Source organism: Physella acuta, unplaced genomic scaffold (genome assembly GCF_028476545.2).
Source record: "Physella acuta isolate Inbredline_101_S28 unplaced genomic scaffold, ASM2847654v3 ptg000463l, whole genome shotgun sequence".
Lineage (NCBI taxonomy): Eukaryota > Metazoa > Mollusca > Gastropoda > Physidae > Physella > Physella acuta.
Window position 1 is genome coordinate 447,543 of NW_026731982.1, and position 13,365 is coordinate 460,907.

The 13,365-nt window shown below is 34.6% G+C and overlaps 1 protein-coding gene across 1 annotated transcript; it reads right to left on the reverse strand.

The window, feature by feature from the left end:
• Positions 1–11,665: 11,665 nt before the first annotated feature.
• On the reverse strand, positions 11,666–12,526 carry LOC131943614 (histone H1.C6/H1.C9-like). The gene has a single exon (XM_059303818.1). It carries the CDS (start codon positions 12,458–12,460, stop codon positions 12,011–12,013), a length of 450 nt encoding a protein of 149 aa, XP_059159801.1. The 5' UTR covers positions 12,461–12,526; the 3' UTR covers positions 11,666–12,010.
• Positions 12,527–13,365: the final 839 nt, after the last annotated feature.

The following is a 13,365-nucleotide window of genomic DNA, read 5'->3' on the forward strand; positions in this document are numbered from 1 at the left end:
GGAGAATAACTGGAGTGTGTAGACAGACTGCAATGTTTAGCAATTCTCATGTTTAATTAAGTATTTCTTGTGTCCCTGCTCAAGTGTTTCTCTTAGATCAGCAGATCTCTGATCTACAACCGGAGTATGTCTACTTAACTTCCTGATAATCACACGACTGGTATCTCTGTTTTTGTTTAGTTGAAAGTTTTCATTTATGTTATTACTTTTTCCAATTGGCCAAACGTTTAGGACCAACGTTTAGCTTTTTACTTGTTATTTCAATGTGTTGTGGCCTTTACTGTGTGTAAAGATAATGTGTTGTTCTTTACGTGTTAATTTATTAAATCCTTAGTATTTTGTGTAATATGAGTGCGTGTCAGACCATTAAAGATTGTTTGATTTATGTGATTCATTTGATTCCTTTTCAATGTAGCTAGTTTTATGTTGTTTTTTTTTTATTATTTTTTTTTTCTTGTTTAACTTCTTAAGGGGTCTCAAGTTAAAGATTTATTACAATTTATTTATTACACACGAGGTCAACACGAATAGCCTTGTAATGCTGAATAGGAGAACTGTGCAATGTCGCCAAGAAAGTATTTATTTTTTTAACAGGTTTATATACATTGTTTTCTTTATCTCGTTTACCGGTTGGAGCATAGATGTTAATTAGTGCTGTCTGATATTGTTGAGCTGGTTAGTCTTCATTCGGTGTCATTTTTCAGATCATTTACGTATTGGAAATGTTAAGTATATTTGTTATTCTGCATTTTTGTCCTAGGCTTTGTGCTGCATTATTAGTGTGTTGTGCTTGTTGTATGTCTGAGAAGTTTGTTTCTTGTAGCAGTAAAATACCTGTATTTTATTATAGTATTGTGTGTGCTAGGGGCTTATGTTGCCTCCGGCTCTACTTATGTGGTGTGCTGTAATATTGAGCGGCCATTTTTTTGCTGTAGGTTGGCGTTTCTTAGAGGTTTGCGAGTTAGGAATTATATGCGTTAAGAACGATTAAAAGAATATCTATATTAGTATAGAAACTTAGTTTAAACTGAAGTTTTGCACCTCAACAAAATACTTTATACAATAGTTTAAAGATTAATATTTTTACATACATGATAAAATATGGACATACAGTAATGTTTGATAACTATTATTAAAAAATATTGGAATGTAATATCATATTTTAATTCAACTGCTATCAAATTTCTGTTTAAAGGCATTAAGAATGAAAAGTATGCATTAATTACCATACTTGTTCTAAATATATAAATGGGACGTAACTAATAAATGTCAAATTTTAATAACTGCGTAAATTGTTTCGTAAAACTTTTAAAAGAAGCTAAAAAAACCTAGGGGGTTGTATAGGTGTCATAATTTAAACGTTCAAACCATGCTGATTACAGGTATACCAGTCAGAGCATGTGATTGTGTATTGCTGCAATGGCGTGGCTACCATAAAGCATAAGCAAAGCATAATGGGCCCCCGGCATATATAGCCCTTTTTCTTGATTAAAAAAAATAAAACTTACATTTGAATTTTAATATTTGCTTTATATAAATAATTTTTAAAAAATAAAAATAAAATCTAGTTTCTTTTCTACTGTAGAAATAATGTAAAGTTACAAAAAGGTCCACAGTCCTTTCTTACTGTACTGACAGTGGGGTTCTGTGAGGGGTGGGGTGAACAAGGCCCATTCGTAAAATAACACTACGACACTGCCGCATTGTCGTGCCAGCCCTTGAGAGAATTAGCCTATACAGAAACCTGAACTGTGACTCTTTGTGCCAGCCCTTGAGAGAATTAGCCTATACAGAAACCTGAACTTTGACTCAGTGAAATTGGCATCCTGCACCCTTAAGGGAATATGCGCGGCAAAAAAAAAATCACAACATTATTTGTTTTTCGTCATGATGTGTTTCTTGCACTTTTGGATACTTTGTCCATGTTTGTATTAAGAAAATAATAACTTTAAAGAGAAAAAAATGTAGGTGTTTAAATTACCATTTTTATGACCCTATCAATAAAAAATAATCAATTTTTCCCAATCTTACACGCTCTCTATGAAAAGTTTTATATCCGTCATCATATTGTATTTGGCATCATTAGAAAGCTGGATTTCTCCTTTATTTGATAATCTTAATTTCCATCATCTCGGAAACACCCGAAGCTTACAATCGGCTTTGAAGTTTACACCGACATGGCATTTTCGTGAACTACTTTTCGTTAGCTTTGGCCGTTTTTCTCAGTGCGAAGGTTTTTAACACTATACAGCCTATTACTTTTTTATTTATTAAACAATCGCCACCGTATTTTCAGTAATTGTTCTATATGTAAAAATACAACTTTTGTCACAAGGGAATTGTGATGGCTTTTATAGAAAAAAAAGTATTTGGTAATTAATATGCAAATTTTGAAACATTTGAACACTAACAATGGAACGATTTTTTAGAGTTTGTAAAATTCTTAGTAGTAGCCTTTTCAAATAGTTTTCGTGACAAAAGTTTTAATATATACTGACATATATGCAGTTTAAATTTTATTGCTATAGGTGAATAAATAAACCGGGAGTGATCTCCCCTAAACTATCTCGAATATTCTTATATAAAACAACAGGGGATGGGAACTCGGGCTATAGACATGATTTTTAATCAATTTTAAATACTTAAAGTTTTAAAAATAGAATAAAATCTCGTAGACAAAAGAATTGCACACCAAGTGAATGTAAAATTAAAAAGTGCATAATAGTGCGCAATATTATTAGTACTTTAAAAATTTAGATTACCTTTTTGAGAAATCGGAAGTAGCGTAAATTACTACTTCCGGTCAATGGAAATTACTCAAAATTTAACATAAGGTAGAACATTAGATCTTTTACTTACATGTGAAATTTCATTTATTTAACTGAAATAGTACTCAAGTTATAGGCTCTTGAAAAATTCAGAGTAGAAAAAGTACAACTTCCGGTTATCGGAAATCGCTCAAAAGATAATATGGATCTACGATTTTGATAAAATACGTATATATGAAATTTCATCAACCTAGCTGTAACGGTACTCAAGTAATCGTGTTTACACACAGACACACACACACACACAGACACACAGACACAGAGACATACGGACAGAATTGCAAAGTCCAGTTTTTCAGACTGGATTACGTATAAAACCTCTTAATTTTGATAAATCTGGATTGATAATTTTTGCCCGATTAAAATAAGTCCTCTATACTTCGGATGTGATGAAGGACTGAGGTGGAATACGGTGAAAATTGTTAAAATTTCAAGTGATTTTTGTGCACGATTACAATACTTTCTCTATACTTCGTATACACGAGAAAGTAATAAAAAAGCATTAGCCTTTTTAAAAGTACCAAAATTTCAAATGGCGGAGGATTTTTGGGTTTCCATGACAACCAAAATTGTTTTCAACCATTTTTTAGCTGTTCAATACTTTTATATCCCAAACATGATAAAAGTATTCAAAGCGCTTTAGATATTAATTTGTAAAAAATAGTGAAAGAACCGCGCATACCCCGGTAAATTGAAATGCATGGCTACAAACCTCAATTGACTTAAAATTTTTATACCCCACATATACAAACCTGCAACTCCCTCCCAAATGTCTACCCTCCTCGACATCCCATCTTAATAAACAACCAACATTTGTCAATGTTTTAATAATATATTTTACCTTAAATACATTTCATTTGTTCATCTAATTAATCTTTAATCAATGTGGTGTTGCTAACACTGTACGTTTTTGGTTTTCATCCAAGAAACTTTGGGAACTCGTTGAGAATTCTCCAGGCAGTGTTTTTATTTGTTCACAACTTTTGTGAAAAGGTGCCTTAAAGAAACTCAGACTTTTGGGAAGATTTCTGCCATTAATTTTTTATTTTATTTCGGAGGACGCACATTAAGGCGGCCTGCCGGCAGTAAATCGGTGCGGTTCGCCATCCAGAGTTTCCCAGCGGCTATCTTTAAAGCTCAGTCTCGTTGATTGGTGTCCGACGCAGCGGGTCAGTGCTACTACTTTATTCAGCGGTCAAATTGCACAGGTGCACCAGCCGGCGGTCGTGTAATCCAGTGCGCCTATATTCGTTTTAATAAGCGCCACACGGAGAGACACTAAAATCGATTACTAAATAAAATAAAGGACGTCCTCCAGGGAATAAGCAAGATAGAATAAAGGACGTCCTCCAGCGAATAAGCTAGTTAGAATAAACAAGGGACGTCCTCCAGCGAATAAGCTAGTTAGAATAAAGGACGTCCTCCAGCGAATAAGCTAGTTAGAATAAACAAGGGACGTCCTCCAGCGAATAAGCTAGTTAGAATAAAGGACGTCCTCCAGCGAATAAGCTAGTTAGAATAAACAAGGGACGTCCTCCAGCGAATAAGCTAGTTAGGATAAACAAGGGACGTCCTCCAGCGTATAAGCTAGTTAGGATAAACATTCTTTAACATTCTACAGTAATAGGGAGGGAGATTTTGATGTCTGTGGTGGCATTTTTTTAAATTGCATTATTTATTTGCTTATTATGATGATGTCAATTTGTTATGAAACCAATTATAGCTATGCCCGTTAGACAGAAGCGATGTGTGGGTAGTTGATGGTCTAAATCCATCAGAAATAACACAAACAGTAGATATACAGGCACTAAAGTGGACCGACCTTGTGACAAAAAGTCCCTCTCACATGCATGGCGCTGAGGTAGACGCCGAAGTAAACCAAGAAGTAGGCTATAGACCTTGCGTTGATTTTTTTTAATGTGATATTTAGTTTTGGTCTACATAACATTACAGTTGTTATTTTGTTGTTTCAGTAATGTGTTTGCTTAAAATTGTGTGTGTGGGGGGGGGGGGGGGGGGAACTTAAATTGTGTCCACCCTCCCTTCTGCTTTTGCTACTGCCAAACTTTAAGTAACTTGACCATCTAGTAGCAGCTAAAATGTAGGTCTATTTCAAGGAACTTATTCATCATTTTGCAAACTTAAAAGCATGAAAACACACGTCTAAATAAATAATGATAATCGTTTTTTATTGGGTTTGGCGTCACAATGTCAGATGTCACCACAATTTTTCCAGGCATCTCTTCGGGCGGTTGGAGCCCTCTCCCCCTCCTCCCCCTCTGTCGGGTATTTTATCCTGGTGGGGTTACTTGGATCTTTCAAATGCTGTTGCACATACATTTTTCATGACTCCAGATTAAACAAATCTTCTCGGAAGGAAAACTGACATCGAGTAAAGACTTACCAGCGAAACAATATCAGACAACACATCATCAACAACAGTAATAAACATCTATGCTCCAACCGGTAAACGGGAGGACGAAAACAATTTATAAAAACGTGTACAAAAAATAAACACAGAGTACACAGACAAAGACATCATTCTGATAGGAGCTTTTTAACATGGTGTTAGGACACAAAGATATGTTAAAACCATCATTAGTGTTACAACGTAGAATGTCAACACACAACAGATGGAAACTATAACAGACACAACATATGGAAACTATAACAAACACAACAGATGGAAATTATAACAGACACAACAGATGGAAACTATAACAGACACAACAGATGGAAACTATAACAGACACAACAGTTGGAAACTATAACAAACACAACAGATGGAAACTATAACAGACACAACAGATGGAAACTATAACAGACACAACAGATGGAAACTATAACAGACACAACAGATGGAAACTATAACAGACACAACAGATGGAAACTATAACAGACACAACAGATGGAAACTATAACAGACACAACAGATGGAAACTATAACAGACACAACATATGGAAACTATAACAGACACAACATATGGAAACTATAACAGACACAACAGATGGAAACTATAACAGACACAACAGATGGAAACTATAACAGACACAACAGTTGGAAACTATAACAAACACAACAGATGGAAACTATAACAGACACAACAGATGGAAACTATAACAGACACAACAGATGGAAACTATAACAGACACAACAGATGGAAACTATAACAGACACAACATATGGAAACTATAACAGACACAACATATGGAAACTATAACAGACACAACAGATGGAAACTATAACAGACACAACAGTTGGAAACTATAACAGACACAACAGTTGGAAACTATAACAAACACAACAGATGGAAACTATAACAGACACAACATATGGAAACTATAACAGACACAACAGTTGGAAACTATAACAGACACAACAGGTGAAAACTATAACAAACATTCTTAAAACAAACGAGTTAAAGATGCTTACACAAGCATTAACAATAAAGACGTAATCGTTATACACCACAATGCAACTCACTACAGCAAGATTACATATAGTTTATGTACATGCTAAATCTAGCGTAGCAAGATTACAGAGTGTGTATGTACAAGAGAACACAACAGTAACTGAATTAAAACACATATGTCAACCGCTGACATACACAGACCACAAAGCAATATTAGTACAGTTAGACACGACCCTACCATACAAAATTATAAGAATTGTTGGGTAAATGTTTTTAATGTTGGGGTGTGGCAGGGTGCTGTAGTGATTGTGGTTGTAGGGTCCCGTAAGGTGATATGATGTTAATTGTGGTGGTGATGTTGTGATGGTGTTAGCCACGTTGCCTGTGATGGTACTTTTCGCAGATATACACTGCATTATATATTTTATAATTAAATGTTTTTTTTTCTTTCTTGTGTGTGTGTAAGGGGGAAGGAGATGTAGACCAGAGTTTATTCCAGGCATCTACCCCCACCCCCCGAACGAAATGAAATGTATATAATTTAGATAGAAAATATATACTTTTAACAGTGTCCGCTCCCCCCCCCCCCGAAAAATTCTACCCTTCCCCCCGGAAATTTCAAGTGCCCACCCCCCTCCCGGAGAAAAAAGTCTGGAAGAAACACTGATGTAGACTTTCCCAGCGGAGATGATTGACATAATATCTTATGTTATATTTGTTACGCCAATTTTGTGTCCATGCTTTATCAAAATAATATATGTTAAGACAAGGCTATTCACTATTTATTTATCTCTACACGAATACGTTATTGATGTTCTCTCTAAAACTGCCGTTCTAAATGCATATCGTGACTCCGTGTTTTGCTAGGAACATTTTATTTTGCAGTGTTTTATTTTCATTAAAAAAATATTTAAAAATTATTTTTGGGGGTTATTAGACATTTGTTTTTAATTTTCTTGTGAATGAAGGTGTGCAGTTGATGAAAAAATAATTTTAAAATAAGAATAATTTAAGCAGTGAAAATCTGACAATGTATACAGGTAGTTTTGGCCCTAAGCGCATGGTGGGGTTATTTTCTGGGCCTTGTTTAATTTACAAGAGTTACTTCAATTGATTAAAATTTGTCTTCAACTTTATTGTCAATATGATTTTCTTTTTTTTTCAATATTATTTTCTTAAAAGTTATTAATAAAGCTAGTGCTGCTGGACAAATGCCGATCGTTGCTTAATCTGAAGTTTTGCATGTCAACAAAAAAAATATTAACGTACCTAAAGTTTATATTTTAAATAAAGTAGAGAATGATAATTGTAAATTCAATAAGAAGCAAATCATAAAACAAATACAGTTTTGCACAAACTTGTGTTATTATATAGGTAAACAAATCTCGCATTTTTTTCCAACCACAATTACATTTATCTTTAAATTGCATTTGAGAAGAAACACTGCAGATTATATACCTTATATGTTCTTTATGTAAAGATGGGAAGTAACTGTTATTAGTATTATTGAATAGCTGTGTAAATTGCTTAGTAACAACATTAAAAGAAGCTATAAAACTTAGAGGTATAAGTGTTAGAAGTAACTCGTCCAAATCATGCTGATTTCAGGTAGAACAGTTAGAGAGCGCGATCGCATAACAAAAATGCTGCGGAAATGGTGCTGATTGTTATGGTGTTTTACTGCTAGTTAAAAACTATGAAATACACACGGATCGGCCTAGAGTATTTGTTATTTCTATTTGTTTGTGTTATAACATTTGTGTTTTAGTGAGAATCAGTCGGCAAGAGCAGAAAATTGACTTAGTGACATAATGTATGGAAAGTTTGTTGATAGGCATGAATGAGATAGAACGCTTTAACGTTAGTGTAACGGTTTAGATATGCTTTAACGATAAAGTGTGTGCATTGTGTTACTTCCTGCGAATGATTTGTTATAAACAAAGACACGATGTATTACTGCCATTATCAATTGTATAAGCTAGTAAAACGAGAACGCCTTAGGGCAGTAGTTCTTAAACGTTTTGGAGGTTAGATGTACGCATTTGAATCTTTCTTAATAATAGTTATATCGTCTGCAGTGACAAATTTCGATCGTGAATCATTAGAGTTGGGTGTGTCTTAAACTCTGCTGAGACTAACCTCACACAACCTTCAGGGTTCAACAAAACTAGTTTAAGAACTACTGCTCTTTAAATAGTGAAAGGAAGAATGGTAAATTGCGATGGTATTAGTGATGAAGGTGCGTGATGGTAATGAAGTAGGGATTGTTGTGATGGTGACAATGGTACTATTTAATAGTTGATATTCTACCGATCAGAATTACCTAGGTTATTCTATAGGGCTAGTAAGTAGGTCACCAACCAGTTCTACGTCTAAATAAAACCTGCATTAGTCAAATAACTGGTCGGTGACCTACCTACCAGCCATATAGGACAACATAGCAGCCATTGATACATACTGTAAACTGGTAGGTAACACACCCTAGCGCAAGGTAATTTTGTTTTTATTGTGTTCACATATAACTGCACAATTACAAAGCAAATTTTGTTTAATAAAATCATTAAGAACACATCATTTAATCCAAAATATCGAATTGTAAAGCGTTAGACTTGTTAGCAGTTAGCCTATGTGGTGTGGTTAGATAATTAGGGCTGGAGTATATCGATAGATTTGTCGTTGTAACTCACTTCAATGTAATGGTAGATGGTGATGATCATATGGTTGTTGGCGTCAATAATACAACGGACCTTTTTTTTTTTTTTTAGATGCATGTAAGAGTGTTTTCGTTCAAGTGTTTGGTTGATGACTGTAGGTGTACCATTCTCAGGTTTCCGACAATTCGCGTCTTGACGTAGTTGGTGAAATTCGATGTGAAGGTGTGTGTGTCTTGATGGTTGTGTGTGTTGTGGTGTGTATGTCTTGATGTGTGTGTGTGTTGTGGTGACGATAAAGGCATATGAGTTGTAGTAGCAAGTGTCAACATCGTATGCTACATGACCACGCCTACCCAGGGACGCTTAAAAAAACCTTGCAGTAACATGCGAGACATGCACTTATAAAATAACAACATAACCCTAGTGAATTAATAAAAGATCAATTTGAAGACTATAACGACTATAACATTGTATATTTATCTTTATCTGTTTAAAGTGGGGGATGGGGAGGGGGAGTAAACGTGAGCTTTTGTTGTGGATCTTTGATAGTATTATAACTAAGACTTAATATGCTAAATATTCTACATTTAAGGTGTAGTGTGGGCTTATAGCTCATGGGTATGGTGTTTATATGAAACCGTAAGCAAGTTCTACTAGAGAGTTCCGCTCTACGGTTGAAGAAATAATTGGGGAAACATAAATTAAGGGATGTAAATCCGGCGTCTTGCTTTTCACTGCTATTTGATTTGATGACTTCCCTTTGCAGGTATTTAAAATAATCAGGAAAGTAATAATTGCTATACATCACAATAATGCAAGCGATCACTCTACTATAAGCGACGAAAAACGTGGGGCGCCGAAGTAAAAGTTATATTACTATTGATTAGATAATACTATTGACTTTTATTAGGGAGCTTGTAGAGAGTCAACAGTATTAGAAACTGTAAGAAAATCACGGCGCCCCGTTAAAGAAAACGTGGGAAAAAAAGCATTCAATCTACCTATGTATTTTTATATTACGTAAATAAAATGTATAAATACTAGACTATTATAGTATGCAAAGATAATTTTCTAACTTTACATACTCAAACAAATAGCCACTATTTGCGTAGTAACAGATATTTTTCACAAATAATTCATAAATCATTGTTATGAAAAATTATATATATATATCAATGCTCAACTCTTTATAGCTGGCTACAGCACAAAAAGTAGATGGCAAGTTTACATATATGTTGTTAGTATTCTCGCACATTTGAAAAAATTACAAGGCGTTCTAAAGAAAATTACAATGAGAAGACTTAATGCATATTATGTTTCGCGCGACTATTTACTTCAAGGTCAGAGAGTTTTGAATTGTAATGTAAGTTTATCCTAATCTCCAAATATTAGAAACAATATGTAAACTAATCTATATCAGAAGAACAGTTTTTTTTTTCTCTTTTGAAATGTGCCACTCTAATTGATCCTTACATATTTTTAGCACATATGACACATACGCCTACTTCTCTGCACTCTCAGGGGCCATGACAAGACGACACGTTTTGCAAGGACCAACGTTTAGCTTTTTACTTGTTATTTCAATGTGTTGTGGCCTTTACTGTGTGTAAAGATACTGTGTTGTTCTTTATGTGTTAATTTATTAAATCCTTAGTATTTTGTGTAATATGCCTGTCAGACCATTAAACATTGTTTGATTTATATGATTCAGTTGATTTCTTTTCAATGCAGCGAGTTTTATGGTTGTTTTTTTTTCTTGTTTAACTTCTTAAGGGGTCTCAAGTTAAAGATTTATTACAATTACACACGAGGTCAACACGAATAGCCTTGTAATGCTGAATAGGAAAACTGTGCAATGTCGCCAAGAAAGTATTTATTTTTTGAACAGGTTTATATACATTGTTTTCTTTATCTCGTTTACCGGTTGGAGCATAGATGATAATTAGTGCTGTCTGATATTGTTGAGCTGGTTAGTCTTCATTCGGTGTCATTTTTCAGATCATTTACGTAATGGAAATGTTAAGTATATTTGTTATTCTGCATTTTTGTCCTAGGCATTGTGCTGCATTATTAATGTGTTGTGCTTGTTGTATGTCTGAGAAGTTTGTTTCTTGTAGCAGTACAATACCTGTATTTTATTATAGTATTGTGTGTGCTAGGGGCTTATGTTGCCTCCATCTCTACTTATGTGGTGTGTTGTAATGTTGAGCGTCTATTATTTTGCTGTAGGTTGGCGCTTCTAAGAGGTTTGGGAGTTGGGAGATGTATGAGTTAACTTTTTTTTTTCTCTCTTTTTTTTTTGCCTCAGCCATGTAATTTACAGCGTCAGTTGTGTGTCTTCGCTTTAGTATTACAGTTTTCATCACCGGCTTGTGAGGACTAATACAGATTGACAATAGAAATATTTCTTTCTTACTTGTAGCCTACTTTTATTCATTTAAGATGGTTTACTTCTACAAAGATCTAATACAAAATGTCTAAATATTAAAAAAAAAAAAAAATTAAAAAAAAAAAAAATTAAAAAAAAAAACCAACCTGAAAATGCAAATGTGTAATTAAATGATGATTCTATAGATTTTGTTCCCTCGGCGTGGTGGGTGAAGGGGGGGGGGGGGCGGGATGAAATTTAGGTTTTTAAGTAGAGCTGAAATAAATTTGTGACTACGGAGAATTATAATGATACAAAATTTTAAGCAATTGGAAACTTTTCTTATTACAACGAGACACATAAATCAAACAATCTTCCCTTTCAATTATTTGAGTTTTTTTTTTTTTTTTTTTTTTTTTTTTATCACATGTTACTTTATTGGTCATGGATTCATACCACAACCTTGCAGATTGCAACATAACCCGAATAGGACATCATGTTAAAATAATGAGGATGAGAAAGCAGGCAATGGTGCATATGTAGGGCAAATATAACAATTGCTTGAACATAATGGCATGATGATATGCGAAGGGTATGAAAATGAAATATATTACAAATGAAAGATGTCTGTCAGAAATCCACAATCCAGAGTGCTGCCACATCTGTGTACATGTCCGTTAGTTGTCATAGAAATCTGGATGAAATAATTTATCGAGTCCTTTCTCAGTCAACTTTTATATCACACTTTTACTTTTCCTTTTTGGGTGCAGCTTTCTTTGCAGGCGCTGCTTTCTTTGGAGAGGCTTTCTTTTTGGGTGTTTTGGGCTTTTTAGGTTTAGCCGCAGCTGCTTGTTTAGGTGCCTTGGGCTTCTTAGCGGCAGCCTTCTTGGGAGATTTTGGCTTCTTGGATGCAGCTGGCTTTTTGGCTGCAGGTGCGGCAGCAGGAGCTGCAGCTTTCTTTGCCTTGGGCTTTTTGGCTTTGGCTGGAGATTTAGGCTTGACAGCCCTTGGTTTCTCAGCCTTTTTAGGTGATTTAGCCTTTGGCTTTGCTTCTTCCTTGGCACCAATCTTGAATGAGCCAGATGCACCAACTCCTTTGGACTGCTTCAAGTTTCCATTCTTGGCTCCAGCACGGAGAGCCATCTTCAGGTGGCTGTTGATGGTTTTCTCATCTTTTCCAACGTTGTAGTTTGCCATTATGTATTTAAGGATGGCCTGTCGTGAAGAACCACCTCGCTCTTTCAAGCTTGTGATAGCAGCCTTTATTAATCTCCCGTTTCGGCTTTCGTTGACATTTTCCTTTAAAGTCTTGTCTCGGATTTCGTCGAGTTAGCCGGAAGTAAAATCTAGGTCAATGAGACCTAGCGGCGAGCCAGACTGCACTATTTACGCTAGCCTGGAACGGCTAGTGCCATTTGAATCATTTTTCGGTTCGACATATTTATGCGAATCATTGTTTTCAAACATGACCTTAATAAAATCAAGATATAGATCTCGACTCAACGATGAGCATCTTTATGATTTATTTGAGTTAACAACGATTAAAGGAATATCTGCTGGTTCGTAAACATAGTTTATACTGAAGTTTTGCACCACAACAAAATACAATATACAATAGTTTAAAGGTTAATATTTTTACATCATGTAATGAATTGGTATTACCTATAGCGCATGTTAAAATATGCACATACATTAATGTTTGATACATATTATTAAAACATATTGGAATGTAATATCATATTTTAATTCAACTACTATCACACTTCTGTTTAAAAGCATTTAGGAAGAAAAGTATGCATTAATTACCTTACTTGTTCTAAATATTTAAATGGGACGTAACTAATAAATGTCAAATTTAATAACTGCGTAAATTGTTTCGTAAAACCTTTAAAAGAAGCTAAAAAAACCGATAGGGTTGTATAGGTGTCATACATTTCAAAATAATCGTTCCATTTTTAGTGTTCAAAAGTTTCAAAATTTTCCTGTTAATTACCAAATACTTTTTTTTCTATGAAAGCCATCACAATTCACTCGTGACAAAAGTTGTATTTATACACGTAGAGCAATTACTGAAAATACGGTGGCGATTGTTTAATAAATAA